This window comes from Gobio gobio (assembly GCF_949357685.1).
Source record: "Gobio gobio genome assembly, chromosome: 7".
In the NCBI taxonomy this organism is placed as follows: domain Eukaryota; kingdom Metazoa; phylum Chordata; class Actinopteri; order Cypriniformes; family Gobionidae; genus Gobio; species Gobio gobio.
In genome coordinates this window covers 46,341,304-46,359,114 of record NC_137103.1, presented here as the reverse complement: position 1 = coordinate 46,359,114, position 17,811 = coordinate 46,341,304, and the positions used below count along the sequence as shown (strand labels likewise).

Below are 17,811 nucleotides of genomic sequence, written 5' to 3'. Positions count from 1 at the left end.
TATTTAAGCTGTTAAAATTAGGAAGACAATGAAGAACCAAACCATTACTGAGACCCAGGAGGCAGTGTTCAGCCTTGAACTCACCCATTTAGATGTAAAAGGGTCCCAGTGGATTAAGAATGGTGTTGAGATTCATCCAAGTGATAAATTTGAGATAACAGTCAATGGCATGGTTCACACCCTGAAGATCAAGAACTGCAACACCCAAGATGAATCAGTCTATGGATTCAAACTTGGAAAACTCTCTGCTAATGCTAGACTAAATGTTGAAAGTATGTCTTTGTTTTTAATTATCTGTCAAATATAAAGTTATTTAAATCTATCTGCTGTTATTAGATGTATTTCAATACCTTTTAATTTCTTTTATAGCTATCAAAATTGTGAAAAAACCAAAGGATGTGACATCACTGCTGGGGGAAACTGCATCATTTGAGCTGAGTTTGTCCCATGATGACATTCCAGTTAAGTGGATGTTCAATAATCAGGAGCTCAAGCCAAGTTCAAATATTAAAATACTATCTGAGCGGAAAGCCCACAAACTTGTCATTCAGAGTGTTGAAGGTCAGTTGGCAGGTGAATACATTGCTGTGGTCGGGCATCTGCACTGCAGTGCTCATCTTCATGTTGAATGTAAGTATTTTAAGAATTTTTTTTTTTCAATAGTGTTCACCTTAAATGCCGAAATTTGGCATTCTAAATATGTTTTTAACTGTCTTGTATATTTTCAGATTTGAGAGTCACAAAACCTCTGAAGAACATTGAGGTTCCAGAGACCCATGTGGCCACATTTGAGTGTGAAGTTTCACATTTCAATGTTTCATCCACCTGGCTGAAAAATGGAGTTGAGATTGAGATGAGTGAGAAGTTTGGAATTGTGGTGCAGGGCAAACTGCATCAGCTGAAAGTCATGAATGCCAGCCAGGAGGACATTTCAGAATACACATTTGTGTGTGGAAATGACAAAGTCTCTGCTACCCTGACTGTAAAACGTGAGTAATTTGTATGCTGCCTGTAAACTTAAAATAAATATAAAATTACTATAAACAGCATATTCACAAATGCAATATCAAATCTTTCAGCAATTTTGATCACATCCATGCTTCAAGACATCAATGCTAAAGAAAAAGACACTGTTACATTTGAGGTGGCCATCAACTATGAAGGCATCACCTACAAATGGCTGAAGAATGGAGTAGAAATAAGATCCAGTGATAGATGCCAAACTCGCTGCAAACAGTTTACCCACTCTCTCACTATCCGAAACGTTCACTTTGGGGATGGTGGAGACTACAAGTTTGTGGCCGGATCTGCTGAAACCTCTGCAAAACTCTTTGTTGATGGTTAGTTTTGTTTTTATATTGACAGCTACCTTTGTGTAACCTACTAGACTGGCTAACAAAAATCTGTGTTCTCCAGCCCGTGTGATTGAATTCACCAAGCACATTAAAGATATAAAGGTAACTGAGAAGAAGAAGGCCATATTTGAATGTGAGCTCTCTGAACCCAACGTCCCTGTGATGTGGATGAAGGATGGGCAGGAGCTTGAGTTGTCTGATAGGTATGGCTTCAGTTTTAATGCAATTTAGATTACATTAGATTAGATTACATTTCTTAATCAATATCATTCATCATATTATTTCTGTATAAGACATCAAGAAATCTTAATAAATAAATAAAGCTTATTATTATCTTAAATAATAGTATCTCATGCTGTTGTTTTTTTAAGCACTTTTATCTTGTTTTAAGGATGTTTAAATATTTGTATGCCCCAACAAGACAAAAAAAAAAGATTAGTATAATTATTTTTTGCAGTCTAAAGATCTCAACTGTGTCCATAATATGTAACTTCCTCATTGTTTTAGGTTCAAAGCCACCACTGAAAAATTCCTGCAGCGTTTGATGATCCAGACAGTTCGCATGTCTGATGCTGGAGAGTTCTCTGTGGTTGCTGGTGCAAGTGTTTCCAAGGCAAACCTCATAGTGGAGGGCAAGGATGTCCGCATCTCTGAGCATGCTGAGAAAGACATCACTGTAACTATCCTTTGTCTTATTACAGTCACGTGTTAAAACGTTATCTGTGTTCCACTCTTAACTTTTTTTTTCTATTTTTCATGTGTTTCAGGTGGTTGAGAAACAGAGGGCTACATTTGAGTTTGAAGTTAATGAGGATGACATTGATGGTCGCTGGCTGAAAAATGGTGTTGAAATTCAATCTTTTGAGGAGCGGTTTAACTATGTGACCGTTAGAAAGACACATCGCTTGACAATCACTGAAACTTACAGAAGTGATGCGGGAGAATATACATTCATTGCAGGAAAGAACAGGAGCACAGTCAATCTACATGTCCAGAGTGAGTGTACAGTTCAGTAATCTATAAATATATTTAAATAAATGTTCAGTTTATTTTGCATACATATTTACACTGCCATTCAAAAGTTTGAGGTTGGCAATATTCTTTAAATGTTTTTGAAATAAGTGTCTTTTACTCACCAAGGCTGCATTTATTTGATCAAAAATACAGTAAAAACAGTAATATTGTAAACTTATTACAATTTAAATAATTTATAAGTTTTCTATTTTAATATATTTTAATGTAATGTATTCCTGTGACGGCAAAGCTGAATTTTCAGCAGCCATTACTCCAGTCTTCAGTATCTCATATTCATTACGTTTAACATTTCTAAGTATTATCACAACAGTTGTGCTGTGTGTGTGTGTATGTATGTATGTATATATATATATATATATATATATATATATATATGATGTGTATGTGTATGTATATATGTATATGTGTGTATATATATATATATGTATATATATATGTGTGTGTATATATATATATATATATATATGTATGTATGTATGTGATTTTTTTTTCTTCTTTTTAATTTATTTTTTTTCTTTTCTGTCACTTTTCATTGAGTTAATGCATCGTGACTCCAAACTATTGAATGGTAGTGTGTATATATACACAACTTAATCTGAATATATATCTGCAACTCTTTCTGTCCATGGCATACCAGTATATTCCAAGTACATTGAACCACTACTTTAAAGTGTGAGTTGTGAAGCTGATTGTCTTGGTCTAACACGTGTCTTGATTTAATTCAGTCCCTGAGCCTCCTCAGATCATCAGGCACATGCAGCCCCTGTCTGTTGAGGCTGGCAAACCTGCACGCTTCTCTGTGGAGGTGACAGGAATTCCTCAGCCTCAGGTGTCCTGGTATAAGAACTCTCAGGCCCTGTCTTCTGGGTTCAAGTGTAAGTTCTTGAGGGAGGGAAATGAGCACATATTGTTGCTCATTGAAGTCTTCCCTGAGGATGCAGCTCAGTACAACTGTGAAGCTAAGAATGACTATGGAGTAGCCACAAGTTCTGCATCACTTAATGTGGAAGGTGAGCTTATTATGAGACTTATTTAAAACCAATATTAGATACTGGTTTAAAATTCTTTCATATAATCAATATTTTTAACACAAATATATCTTCTGTGAACAGTTTCAGAAGTTGTTTCTCCAGACACGGTGGCTCCAGTGTCTCCCCCAGTAATTATTACCTCACTGCAAGGTACCTCTGCTGAAGAGGGAGAATCAGCCAGATTCCAGTGCCGTGTCACTGGAGATGGTAAGGCTCGACCCTGTGCTGTATTTAAAAATAAGTTTTAACAAGCATTTATATTTGTGGACTTAACAACCATTCATTTGGTTTGTTTGTGCAGATCTGAAGATTTCCTGGTACTGTAGAGATAAGGAAATTGTGAAGTCTGACAACTTCAGAATGTCTCAGTTTGATGACATCTGCCAGCTCGAGATCTCCAGAGCATATGCTCCAGATGCTGGAGAATACACATGTGTTGCACGCAATTCTGGAGGAATGGTCTCTTGCTCTGCAGTCTTGACAGTCAATGGTATGTGCAAAACTTTTTAGGTTCCTTGTCTATTCTTAAGACTATTCCATCTTTTTCTTGTTGAGCAACATTACCTTTTTTTTTGGGTTGTCTTTTTTAGCATGCTCCATTGCTAAATAAAGGTTTTAGATGTGCATGATGTTCTGATCATTAACTTGAAATACACTTTGGACAATTTAGAATAATGGATTTCTACAACCTTACCAAGACAAGACCCCATTATTCTTTACTGTGCATGTGAAAAGCACTGTTTATTTGTAAGCACAAATTAATTGACCCATCACACACAATATAGAAGAAACATTAAAAAATATAAACTGCATCACCTCTTTCTCATTATTGAGAAAACTAACCACAGAACATTGATAAATTCCTTTTCAATTAATAGTTTTTTTCTTACAAAACAGCACATTTTGCTTGTCATCATCCTCATGGATTTTGAGAACTCATCTATGGAATTCTGTCATCTCTCACTACTTTTAACCTACAGTGATGATGATCTATTATTTTGAAACTTTAAATGGCTATTTGACATTTACAAATGTCTAATGTTATTCTTTTTATCGCTCAGATCTCAGTGTGAGAACAATAGGTAGGCAAAGTGTTTCGAGCACAGGAATGACTCATTCGGAGATGGTCACCTCCCAGACCATGAGTGAGACTCATTCTTCCACTATGCAAACTTTTGAAAGCTTCTCTACGGTGATGATGTCCTCAAGATCTGTTGAAAGTATAGAGGTCCAACAAGTTACCTCTGTGGAAGAATATTCTACAAGCCCGGTTTTGACACAGAAAATGAGTGATGTAATTGTCGGCCTGGGTGATGTGGCTCAGTTCAACTGTTCCTTCAGTGGACAGCCATTTACTGAAATTGTATGGGATCATAATGGAAGGACAATCACAAATACAGAAAGGGTGCAATATGTACATCAAGGCAAGCTCATTTCTCTCATCATACTCAATGTCCATCTTGGGGACCAGGGACATTACTGCTGTACTGTTAAAAATAGAAATGGCGAGAATCGAACAACTGCACAGCTCACAGTGGAAGGTGGTTATAGTTTTTGTTTTGTCCTTGATGCTCATTTCATCCCATGTGCTTCCTGCTGGTGTTTTGTTCATCTAAAATATGTTTCATGTGGTTATAACCAACTTTAATTTTTAATTGAATTTACAATGTAATATCCCATGTAATCTATTTTAATACTTTAAATAGTTTGATCCTTCACGTGCCTGGCCTAACATCATCCTCCATCTTACTAACTTTGTTTTGTTCTTATCAATGCTAAAATATCTTGCTGAATTACTGAATAATCCCTAATAAATTTCCCTAACTTTATTCTCACTCAGCTAAAGAAGCGAACCCCAAAGAAACCCCCGTACTCTCCGATTCTATCAGTAAATCTTCTAAAAATGAAAATGAGTCAAGTAAAAAGACCACTGACCAAGAAAAGCAGGAGTCCCTACAGAATGTTGGAGCCCTGACAACAAAGTGGCAGATAAGCCGACATTACAATCCTGATGTTATCCCTTTGTTGGAGCGTGACATATATGATGCAATTCAGCCAGAGTTCCTTGTGAAATTGTCCCCAGAATTCCTTGCCAAACAAAGGGAGAGTGTTTCTCTTTATTATGTAATCAAAGGAAGCCCCCCTCCATTCGTTGTATGGCTACACAACCAGTTGAATGTTGAAGAGCCAAGGTCATACTCCTTGAAACATGATGGGCCCTTGTGCTACTTAAATGTAAAGAATATCCGTTCTGAGCAAGGGGGCGCACATTCTTGCAAAATTATCAATGCTGCAGGAGACAAAACATGCAGCACTCATCTCAGAGTGAAGACAGGTTGGCATTTGCATGCTTTGGTCTTTACCACCTTTTATGTTAGCCCTGGGCACACTTTTTACTCATATGTCCACTCTTATAAGTAGAAAGAAAGAGAAAAAAAGAATGTGACATGTCTCAAAAAGGAGAAAAAAAAATCACAACATGCAAATGTTGTTTCTAAAGGAGTCTGACAGTGACTGCAGTGGACACCTGTCATGGGTGATGTGACCACATCTACAAGGGAGATGTGGTCCATTTTCATTATGTTTGAAGGAGAAATGGGTTTTTATAATAATAAGAATGCACAGACACTAAAATACTGCACAGAAACTTTGCTGTCACATATCTAATATTTGTTTGTGTTTTCACAGTGTCTGATGAGGCCAGTTCTAAAGAAGAAGCCAAAGGTAAATGAACAAATACAAATTATGATGACTTGTTATCTTTTGTTTACTTACTTTAATTTAGTTGTGAGGCTTTTTTTTATTTTTACTGTTTATACTTTTGAAAACCCTTTTTTTGCATTCATAATGAATCTGCAGTGTTTTATTTATGTATGTTGTAGATATTATGATATATATTATGACAATTGTATTATATGATATATATATATATATATATATATATATATTATGACAAATGAACCATTTCATCATTTTTTATTCAGCGTTTTCTACCTCGACTATAACAACTGAGGAGGACTCTTGCGCAACAAGTCTTCATTTAAAAGAAAAAAGCCAAACGTTTGAACTCCAGCCAGAGTCTAAATTACTTTCAGAGTCATTAGTGAAAAAGCCAGAAAAGCCAGTTTTTGTAACCAAATTCTCATCAGCAATTGCAACTGTTGGAAATGCAGCTAAGTTTACTGTGATTGTTTCTGGATTTCCTAAGCCAGTTATTCACTGGTACCACAATGGCCAATTGATACAGTCCTCATCTTTTTATACATTTGTCCAAGAGAAGGAAGAACACACTCTTGTCATAACTAAGATTACCAAAGAGGTGGAGGGAGAGTATTCTTGTACAGCAAGCAACCAATTTGGCAAGTCAACATGTACTTCCTATCTTCATGTAAACGTGAAGGACACTAAGAAACAAGACGAGACCATTGGGCAGCCTCCATATTTCATCAAAGCAATTGAGCATGTGCAGTGCGCAGTTGGTAGCCATGCTTTCTTTGAATACACTGTAACAGGGGTTCCACTTCCTGATGTTCAGTGGTACAGAGGTAGCAATCATATGCAGCCTAGCAAGTTCTGCATCATTGTGAACAACAAAGATGGGTCTGGCTATTTAAAGATATTGGATATTCAACAAAGCAGCAGTGGTCTTTATTATTGTAAGGCATCTAATCCTCTTGGAGAAACTTCTTGCAGTGCAGAACTCATTGTATTCTTGAGGACTGTTTCAGCAACTGAAGCCACTGAGTCGCATAGTGTCAACCTTCCGGAACAAGTAAGAACTAGCCTTCATCAGGGACACCCGATGGCTTACACCATTGCCACAGAAGACAGACAAACTGTTACAAGTGAGCAGATAGATATCTTGCATGCTTTAGATATATCTGCAGCCACTGTGCAAACAGAGCATTTAACTCACCAAGCAGCAGTATTACAGTCTCATGATGTTCAGGAGAGAGTAAAAGTTGCCCCTGCCCAGCCAAACCCAGTGGTGGCAACTCCTCTGAAACAGCTGCATATGGCTGCAATGATCTCTACTGTACAAGAAAATCAAGGTTTTAGTGAGCAGCACTGTGATCAAATTGTTAGTCCAGAAGTCAGCGAGCTTGAATTGAGTTTTGAGGCGCCATCAAAATGTATGTCTGCCATTTCAGAGAGTACTATACCTCTTAGCATAGTGAAAGCTGAGGATTTGATAAAAAGTGAAACAGAAAAGATGCACACAACTTTAGCACCAAAGGTTATTCTTAGTGGTCCTCAAGTTGAAATTCAGTTGCCAATTCTACGAGAGGAATGCACAAAAATTAAAAGCCCCGAAGAGGCGAAAAGCTACCAAGTTACCGAAGGGGTTAAATTATTGTATACTGCAACATCATTGGAGAATGTAGCCCTTACAGAATGTCATACTTCAGAGCTAGCAACTGTTGAGTCCATTGAATGTTTAGCTGAAGAGGAACAAGCCAAACCAGTGCTTACGTCAGTTAGTGAAACTGAGTACACTCTTTGTAAAGAAAAACCCATTGGAATGCATAGACCAGTTGAGGAAACGGCTCAGATCTCTAAAGATTCAATATTAAAATCAGCCCTGATTACTGAAGAAAAGAACAAGCTCCAAGCTGACAAAACCACCGGAATACCTGTCCTGGAGCATCCTTTTTCAGTCATTTCCCAGAAGGAAGAGGATCATGTGCTTAATTTACAGCTTATCAGTGAGCAAGACACTCTTCTGTCTGAAGGCAGATTTACTAGTGAGAAGCCAGATTTGGAGCTGGTAGATGTCAGAAAAATGGCAGTTCTTTTACACACGGTTTCTTCTGATGACCAGAAAACTGTTTTATATGAACAAGTAACACAGTTTGCATCCAAGGATGCCACAATGGTTGTAAAGCCTAGAGTAGAGGTTCCTGCCCAATTACATCTCCACTCTGTGCATTCAAAAACCACTTTATGTAAAGAAGGGTTACTTTCAGTGGAGAAACCAACTGAACAGAAAGCCACCCAGAGACAAGAAAAAGACCGTAAATTTGTAGCCACTAAAGAAGAACGAGTAGAACTAACTTCAGATTATGTCGAAGGTCTTGATGTGACAGTAGAAGGTCTTAAGATTGAGCACAAAACAGAACCCAGAACCTTGAGAGTTCTTCAGGTAGTCTCACAGCCTGTTCCATTTTCAAAGGAAAGCCCTATTGCAAGTGAGGTCAAGCCACACAGTGCAATAGTGCAGAAAGAGGATTGGTGGAATAACATGCATGCAGCATCCATGACTGAATCTCATTCCATAGAAGAGGGCCTCACAGACAGTTTCAAAGCAGTTGAGAAATTCACTTGTAAGACAGATGTAGAGCCTAAAGTACCTGTTCAGTCTTTGCATGTAGAGGAAAAAGCCATATCAACAGAAAGTTGTGTTGCTCTTGAGGCTGCAGAGCAAGACTTTGCAGTTCAGATTCAAGAAGGCCAGTCTGTTAGGCAGTCAATACTTATGGAGGAAAAACATACTCTCACAGGTGAAATGTCAGAAGGATTTACCAGATCAGAGGCGACTAAAATAAACATTACAACACAGTCATTAGAACCTCTTTTAGTAAGTGAATCACAGGAAAGCAAAACTCTTCCAAAGGAACTTACCTTTGTAATTCCTGTACCAAAATCACACAGCTTGGACATCAAACAACAGTTGAAAATGGAACTTCACTCTGCTGTGGCTTGTGATCAACCTTTGATTTTGGCAGATGTAGTGCAAAGTTTAGGAGTTGTGGAAGTTAAGGAGGTCAATGTGCGCATGGAACCGAAATACATGATGTTTACTTACCTTATTACAACAGCTGGAACACCCATAGAAATTACACTCATCTTCGAGGGTGTATACCCTCAGACAGCGGCTCTTAAAGATGAACTTCATGCTGCTTTCTACTCTATGCTTAATCAAGAGAAGCTCATCTTCAGCTCTGAACAGTCAAACATTTTAAAACTTGACAGACCTGAGAGATTGCTGACTAGCAATGTTTCTTCATATCCATTATCCTCAGCAGTTTTAACAGAAAATGTTGAAATTTTTACAGCACCTAAAATGCAGTCTGCTGCTTTGCAAACAGAATCTGAAGTCTCTTTCCATTCTGCAATGACTCAAAGGCAAACTGCTATCAAGGAGTCAGAGCACCATGTGACTCAAAAGGCTGTAGAATCCAAAATGGAGATCCACAGTTTCAGTGAGACTGAACGCAGGGAAATTAAATTAATTTCATCTGAACATTATAAGAGTGAGGTGTGTGTTTCAGATATTACAGTTGATGCACCTTCTAGGCAGATCACTATGGAAGAGTCAATGGATGTTCTTATTCAGGAAGACAAAAGAGAGGTTTTAACAGAGGACTTTTTTGAAATTCCATTAAAAGACATTACTGCAGAAGATAATTCCAAAGTTACATTGTCTGTGAGAATAAAAGGTGTAAAAAGTGTAAACTGGCTTTTGAACGGAGTATTGATCAAATCTGGCAAAGAGTTCAAATGTTTAAAGGACAGTGATTCTTACACACTAGTAATCAACAAAGTTATGAAGGTGAAACATGAAGGTGAATATACCTGTGAAGCTGTGAGTGAAGCTGGCAAGATATCATCGTCATCATCAAGGCTCACTGTTGTCTCAAGAGGTTGGACTGTGTGGAATTTGTCATCTTAGATGAGATAGCTAATTCTTAACAATTGAACTCAGACCATCACTAATTAACTAGTTGGCACCCGCTACATCATCTTTCCATTACTTCACCATTTCTTTAAGAATTATTTTTAAGCATACATTATGTGTGCTAAATATCTTTTCACCCTCTTTCAATATAGTGGCACATTTTTCATCTTCTGCTGAATTCTTCAAGCATGACCATGTCATGTGTGGCTCTTCATCACCTGTTTTCTAACGTTCACATCATTCTTTTTTCATGTCATCCCAGGATTACTATCACCTACCTTTCCATTTCTGATGCATCCTGATATATCACACAACTCAGTAGTCCTATTATTGTCAATTTTTTAATTGTTTGTATTATCTCCTTGCAAATTTCAGTGCCTCCAGTTTTCAAGAAGAAGTTTCATGACATTGAGAGCAACATCGGCAGCCCACTGAAGTTTGAATGCGAGATTGAAGAGACTCCTAATGTGACCTTCAAGTGGTTCAAGTCTGGCTCAGAAATTAGACAGAGTGACAAGTTCAGGATCATCAGCTGGCAAAGCACATCATCTCTAGAGCTCCTCAACCCAACAAAGGCTGACATTGGTGAATACAGCTGTTGTGCCTCAAACAAGCACGGTAGTGACACCTGCTCTGCTAACCTGAACATCACTGGTGAGTGATCTGGTTTTGTCTTTATATGCTTTGCTTTTGCTGCAGACAACTCTTTAACAAAGGTTACTGATTTTTAAGGGTTCAGCTTTTTTTCTTTCCTTGAAATCCAATCTGCACTCTTGTGTATGACAGAGTTGTGTACGTTTTGTAATCATATTTAAGTAATATATGATTCATCTTAAATTCTTTCAAAGTGATTTTTAAATCACTAAAGACATGTCCAAATCTTTCAAGGTCTTCCTCTGAATATTATTCTTTTTGTTTGCTCTTTAAAACAAAAATAATACAATTAATCCACCTGGGATCAATATTTCCACCGGTCTCTGTAAAATTGTCTGAACCAGACACTTGGAAATGTATGTAATGGTTTAAAGATCTTTACCAATTAAATTTTTCTTTCAAAAATACATTACTAATTGTCATTTTAGAATCTCTTCTGATAAGTAAAGATTTTATTTTCTGGTATGTGAACTAACTGTATTGTTGACTTAAATTTAGCAATGGATATTCCATTTTCTGTTGAGTGCATATTGGATTATAATTTTGTGTATTTATCAATTTCAGTCATGTTACTTTATCCACCATATTGATGACCATCGGTGGGGCAAAGCATAGGTGATGAATACAAAAACGCATGAACAGAGGCACTAAAAATGTTTTCTGGGACCTGATATGAATCAAATCCATTGATCAACATTTTTTCTTACAGATCTCAAGTTAGCTCAGACCTTACCCAATCTAACATTCAAAGACATTTAATTCACAATCTATCTCTGTATTCCTGTCTCTCTGTGTGTTGGAACTATATATGGAGATGGATTGTTGATGAGAATATTTTTAAATGTTCTGTCCACTAATGTTAGATTGAGATGCTACCTTCAGATCTGTAAAAATATTCTGGGACCTGGGTATGGATCCAGTGATTGATGTTTTCTTTATCTCTGTTCATGTGTTTTTGTATTCACTTCCATAACTCTTCCCTGCTGATGGTCATAAATATGGTGTATGAGAAGAAATAGTCACATGACTAAAATGAACAAGATCACTATGATTTAGAATGGAAGGAAGATTCATAAAAAAGTTGGCTTTCAAAAATGGCAAGACAAATGTAGAAGTTATTGCTTTGTTTGTGGAGTAGGGACAAAACTGCTCTTCTTTTGTGACATGTTAAGTCCTGTGCAGAAAACGTGATACATGTTGTGTTACTTAATTTGTGATGTGCTTTAGTGTACATATCTCTGTGTGTGTAAGTGTGTAAAAAGGTACAGATGATGAAAATGCTGGTTATTCAGCACCTTACCACCTACCCATCAAAGTATTTCCACACACCTTGCGTTTCTTAGAATCTGAATGTTTATGACTTGTTATAGCAGGCATATCTATACAACTGCACTGCAAAGTTTTGGGGCTCTCAAGCCTTGTCTGACCATATATGGATCATTTTATATACATAAAATTAGGTTTAGTGAGGGGTGCCCACCCACACCAAAAAAAAAAAAAGAACTGGTTGCTAGTGTAGTTGTTGTAGTTATTGTTACCAAGATGGCCAGTACTATTAATAATAGCAATTCTATTTTTTTTACTATGGTTTTTGCTGAAATCCGTTTAATTTTCATTCTCAGAAACCCCCTCCATCACAAAAGAATTACCAATGCTGGATGTAGTGAAGGTGACCAGTGCTTTATTTGGGAGTGAGCTCATTGGTACTGCCCCGTTTGAAATAAACTTGTTGAAGAATAAGAGTCTTTTCAATTCTGACGAAATTATTTTTGAAGATTTAATTGAATATTTGGAGACACGTCCCTTTGAAAGTTACGATTTTGGGGAGTACCAATGTAGCCTATCAAACGAAGTTGGAAAAATCACCTCAAAATCAGTTGCTAAAATAAGAGGTTAGTATGCTTGAGAAAGACAAAAAGAATAATCCCTGCAGGTTCCCAGCACTAACAGGTGTGCTACTAACAGGCAGCGCGGGCTACAATGGCAAGCTAAAACTGTTAACAATGCTTTCAGACAATTAAGCAGCTGCTGTTGCCATGAATTATCTGATTTATTTCAAATTTTTCACGGTTGACCTGCAATATCAACATTTTTGTACATCAAGCATAAAAACACCAGAGCGATACAAATAAGGGTAAAAGTACAGTACAACTTTCATTTTGCAACTTTTCATGTAGCATTACATCTGGAGATGTTGATCACTAACACAACTCGTAAGTTAATTCTTTGGAACACAAACACACTGAATAATATAATTAACTCTTTATTCCTTTTACAATATAGAACCTTTTTGTCTATGTTCATAAGATCGATGATCAAGGACATTTTTTTCACTTTTTGATTGTGCTTCTGGCTTTGAATTTCTAAGGCCCATGGGTTTCCATACACTGATTCTTTGACCTAGAAGCCACTCTTTAAATTCTTACTCTAACTATTGAGGATAACATCGAGTGCATTTGTATTGAATTACGCTGGAATAAATAGTTGTTCTTCTTCTCTTGTAGTTAAGGTTGGGAAAAGGATGCTGTATCTTAAGATATTTGAACATTGTTTGGCTTTCTTTTAGACTGGACTGTGTTTTGAATATTCTATATTGGATAACAATCTATATATTGTTTTATTTCCTTCTCTGTGATGCCGTGCCTTCACATATCCCATGTTTGATATGTAATTGTTGCTAAGGTTGTTTAGTTTAGGTTTAGCTTTCTCTTCAACGGAATGTATTTGCCTTGTTTCATGTGGTTGAGGATGTCAGAAACTATAATTGTTTTTACTTGGTCAATTAATAATGGATATCTTGACAGTATTTGTTGCTAAAATGACCGCAAAAAACATCCAACAACGCGCAACTCTTCATCTTCATCTTCCAAAAAGTTCTTATTTGAATAAGAACCACATGCCTTTCTGAAGACACAATCTACCCAATTTCTTTGAAAAGGTGGTGAAGTGGAAGAGGTTCAAGAGACATCTTGTGTTTGGAAGAAATCTAAATGGGAGAGGAACTGCAACATTCTTCAAAATGGACGCATTTCGTTTCATGTCAAGCCATTAACTGAAGAAAAAAAGCCTTCAGTCTTTTCTTTTGTCACAATCTTAACTTGAAGGATGGCACACAAACGGTGGCACTTGGTACCTTACTGGAGTACAGAAATTCCTTGTTATTCTTGGATTTTTCAATGAAATAACCAGTCACGTGCTAAAGTGACAGTCTTTTGTTGTTCCTCAGTGTTTTATCTCTTAAATGGAATGCAGAATTATATATTTATGAAACCGCTGAGGAATGGAAAACGGACAATTCAACTGTCTTGAAATTATGTAATTCTTCAAATCAGATGCTGGTTACTGTGCTCAAAATGGATTTCAGTTATTACTCTTGTACTTAAATACATTTGACTTATTATGGTGAATGCATATTACCTCCAGAACAACATTTTAATGCTACAATCATCATTTTTATGCAACTCCCATTTGTAGAGATGTAACTCTAGCTATACTGTTCCTCACAGCGTCAGCACCTGCCCGCTTTGTGAAGACCCTGAGCAACATTTCCATCTCAATGAGCCAAAAGTTGAGACTTGAGTGCACATTCACTGGAGCCCAGAAATTGTTTGTGACCTGGTACAAGGATGGCAAACAGCTCTATGCATCGTACAGATACAATACAAGAGTCACAGAAAACTCCTGCATTTTGGAATGTCTTCATGAATGTGACAAGAACACCACAGGAAAATACTCTTGTGAAGTCTCCAATGCCTTCGGAAGAGATATTTGCCATGCTAATGTGACTGCAGTGACGGGTTTGTATACTTAGGATTTCAGTAATACTCTACAAATTTACCATTATTACGTTACGAATTTTGGGCCTCTCAATTTAAATGAAAGATACCAGTAATTATCAGCTCTAAAATGGAAATGACTCCTCTTTAATGTATAGGGCTCTAGGCCTATATATAATTTCCTGGACTAAAGGTTTTCAATCCTCTTCACTTCAGAACCTGCCCGTTTTGTGAAGAAAATGACAGATCTATCCATTCCAATGAGCAAAAAACTCAGACTTGAATGCACATTCACTGGAGCTCCAAAAATGTTTGTCACTTGGTACAAGGATGGCAAACAGCTCTATGCTTCATATCGAAACAACACCAAAGTTACTTCAGACTCCTGTATCCTGGAGTGTCTGCATGAGTGCAATAATGAGACTACAGGAAAATACTCATGTGAAGTTTCAAACATTTATGGAACGGATGTATGTCATGCTGAAGTAGTGGCAGTTACAGGTTCGTATACTATGGATTTCAGTAATTCTCTACAAATTTACCATTATTACGTTATTAATTTTGGACTTCTCAGTTTAAATGAAAGATACCAGTAATTATCAGCACTGAACTGGAAATGACACTTCTTTAATATATAGGCCTATATATAATTTCCTGGACTAAAGGTTTTCAATCCTCTTCACTTCAGAACCTGCCCGTTTTGTGAAGAAGTTGGCAGATCTATCCATTCCAATGAGCAAAAAACTCAGACTTGAATGCACATTCACTGGCGCTCCAAAAATGTTTGTCACTTGGTACAAGGATGGCAAACAGCTCTATGCTTCATATCGATACAACACCAAAGTTACTTCAGACTCCTGTATCCTGGAGTGTCTGCATGAGTGCAATAATGAGACTACAGGAAAATACTCATGTGAAGTTTCAAACATTTATGGAACGGATATATGTCATGCTGAAGTAGTGGCAGTTACAGGTTCGTATACTATGGATTTCAGTAATTCTCTACAAATTTACCATTATTACGTTATTAATTTTGGACTTCTCAGTTTAAATGAAAGATACCAGTAATTATCAGCACTGAACTGGAAATGACACTTCTTTAATATATAGGCCTATATATAATTTCCTGGACTAAAGGTTTTCAATCCTCTTCACTTCAGAACCTGCCCGTTTTGTGAAGAAGTTGGCAGATCTATCCATTCCAATGAGCAAAAAACTCAGACTTGAATGCACATTCACTGGCGCTCCAAAAATGTTTGTCACTTGGTACAAGGATGGCAAACAGCTCTATGCTTCATATCGATACAACACCAAAGTTACTTCAGACTCCTGTATCCTGGAGTGTCTGCATGAGTGCAATAATGAGACTACAGGAAAATACTCATGTGAAGTTTCAAACATTTATGGAACGGATATATGTCATGCTGAAGTAGTGGCAGTTACAGGTTTGTAATTTTTACTGGACCCTTGCCTGCCCGTCTACCAAAGTTCCATACCCATGGATTTTGCCCATGGATATAAAAGGAATAGTTTGATATTGCAGCGTTGGACCGCATGTCACCTGGAATGGTGCCATTTTGTTCATCATGTTTTTTTGGGGTTGGCAACAATATGGTGTGCTGCTGTGACATTTTGCACGTTCATTGGAGTGGCTCATGTGTCTTAAATCTGTTTTTATCCTGTATCAGGGCTACAATGAGGGCTGGCATGTTTTTTGAGTGCTTGTTGTTGTGGGATATTGATCAACTGGCATTTGCATCTGCAAGTTTCCAATCTTAAAAGATATTGCATACTTCAGCAAATTTGAGGAGTTTAATGTTTTTAAAGAACAATCCGCATGTTGTTCTTGTTGATATGTTGCCTGTTTGTCGTTCTTGTCATTGTTAAGAAAGTAATTGAAATGGATCTGATAATGTTCTTTGTAGAGCCTGCCCACTTTGTGAAGAGGTTGACGGACATGGCTATCCCACTCAGTCAGAAACTGAGACTTCAGTGTACATTCACTGGAGCACCGAAGATGTTTGTCACATGGTACAAGGATGGAAAGCAACTGTATGCCTCATACAGATACAACACAAGGATCATTGAGAACACTTGCATCTTGGAATGCCTCCATGAATGTAACAATGACACTCCTGGAAAATACTCTTGTGAAGTTTTAAATTCCTTTGGCACTGATATCTGTCATGCCAATATAACTACAGTTACAGGTTTGTACACCATCCTAGTTTACTTATTTACAAAATTATTTCATGTTAGGCAGACATAGGATAAAAATACATTTGCTAATTTCTTGTTCTCAGAACCTGCCCGATTTGAACAGAAGCTTAAGGACAAAAAAGTTGCCATGAGCAAAAAACTGAAGCTGGAGTGCACATTTACCGGAGCTCCTAAAATCTTTGTCACTTGGTACAAGGATGGCAAACAAATATATGCCTCTTACAGATATAATACTCAAGTTGTTGGAAACACCTGCACTCTAGAATGTTTACATCAATGCACCAAAGATACTCCTGGAAAATACTCCTGTGAGGTGTCCAATTCCTATGGTAGTGATATCTGTCATGCTGAATTGATCACAGTCTCTGGTTAGTACACTTTTAAAAGCCCTTTAAATTAGTGTTGGTTGGAATTCAAGTTGATTCTGTTGAGGAAGCCAGTGATTTGCAAACATGATGCTCATGATATTCATGATGCTCATCCAATGTTGTTCCTCTTAGGACCTGCTCGTTTTGTGAAGAAGCTCACAAACCAGAATCTTCAATGGGGACAAAAGTTGAGGCTCGAATGTTCCTTCACAGGAATTGAAAAAATGTTTGTCACATGGTACAAGAATGGCAAACAGGTCTATGCTTCATACAGATGTAACACAAAAGTAATTGGAAACACTTGCGTTTTGGAATATCTTCACGAGTGTGATGATAATACTCCTGGAAAATATTCTTGTGAGGTTACAAATGAAGATGGATCAGATATTTGTCATGCGCTGGTCACCCTTGCGAAAGGTTAGTTAACTACAGTCCGCTTATTTGATTGAATTTGCAGATCAAGTTCCAACTTTTTCATTCTTTACAATACTTTTCAATATGCTTCTTTTTTCCCAAATACCTTTTTTATCTAAAAGAGATAACCTTTCTCTAATAATAATAATTTATTGTCATTGTTATAATACAACAAGATTACATTGGAGCATCAATCGACAATGCAATTTCATGAAGTGCAAGAGATCAACAATAGCACATTTTATAAACGGCAAACGACATATAGCAGACAGAGGAATA

At 37.1% G+C, this 17,811-nt stretch overlaps 1 protein-coding gene across 1 annotated transcript in view; it reads left to right on the top strand.

Moving 5' to 3' along the window:
- The window catches only part of ttn.1 (titin, tandem duplicate 1), a 140,029-nt gene that overhangs the window by 13,713 nt on the left and 108,505 nt on the right, over positions 1 to 17,811 (top strand). The window contains exons 26-44 of the mRNA XM_079820923.1: positions 9 to 272; positions 370 to 630; positions 729 to 989; positions 1,080 to 1,340; positions 1,417 to 1,558; positions 1,863 to 2,031; positions 2,123 to 2,351; positions 3,116 to 3,400; positions 3,503 to 3,628; positions 3,723 to 3,911; positions 4,483 to 4,962; positions 5,262 to 5,756; positions 6,110 to 6,145; positions 6,406 to 10,065; positions 10,476 to 10,754; positions 12,377 to 12,646; positions 16,456 to 16,740; positions 16,834 to 17,118; positions 17,251 to 17,535. Coding sequence (XP_079677049.1) covers positions 9 to 272; positions 370 to 630; positions 729 to 989; positions 1,080 to 1,340; positions 1,417 to 1,558; positions 1,863 to 2,031; positions 2,123 to 2,351; positions 3,116 to 3,400; positions 3,503 to 3,628; positions 3,723 to 3,911; positions 4,483 to 4,962; positions 5,262 to 5,756; positions 6,110 to 6,145; positions 6,406 to 10,065; positions 10,476 to 10,754; positions 12,377 to 12,646; positions 16,456 to 16,740; positions 16,834 to 17,118; positions 17,251 to 17,535 — 8,262 coding nt within the window. The remainder of the gene's footprint in view (positions 1 to 8; positions 273 to 369; positions 631 to 728; positions 990 to 1,079; positions 1,341 to 1,416; positions 1,559 to 1,862; positions 2,032 to 2,122; positions 2,352 to 3,115; positions 3,401 to 3,502; positions 3,629 to 3,722; positions 3,912 to 4,482; positions 4,963 to 5,261; positions 5,757 to 6,109; positions 6,146 to 6,405; positions 10,066 to 10,475; positions 10,755 to 12,376; positions 12,647 to 16,455; positions 16,741 to 16,833; positions 17,119 to 17,250; positions 17,536 to 17,811) is intronic.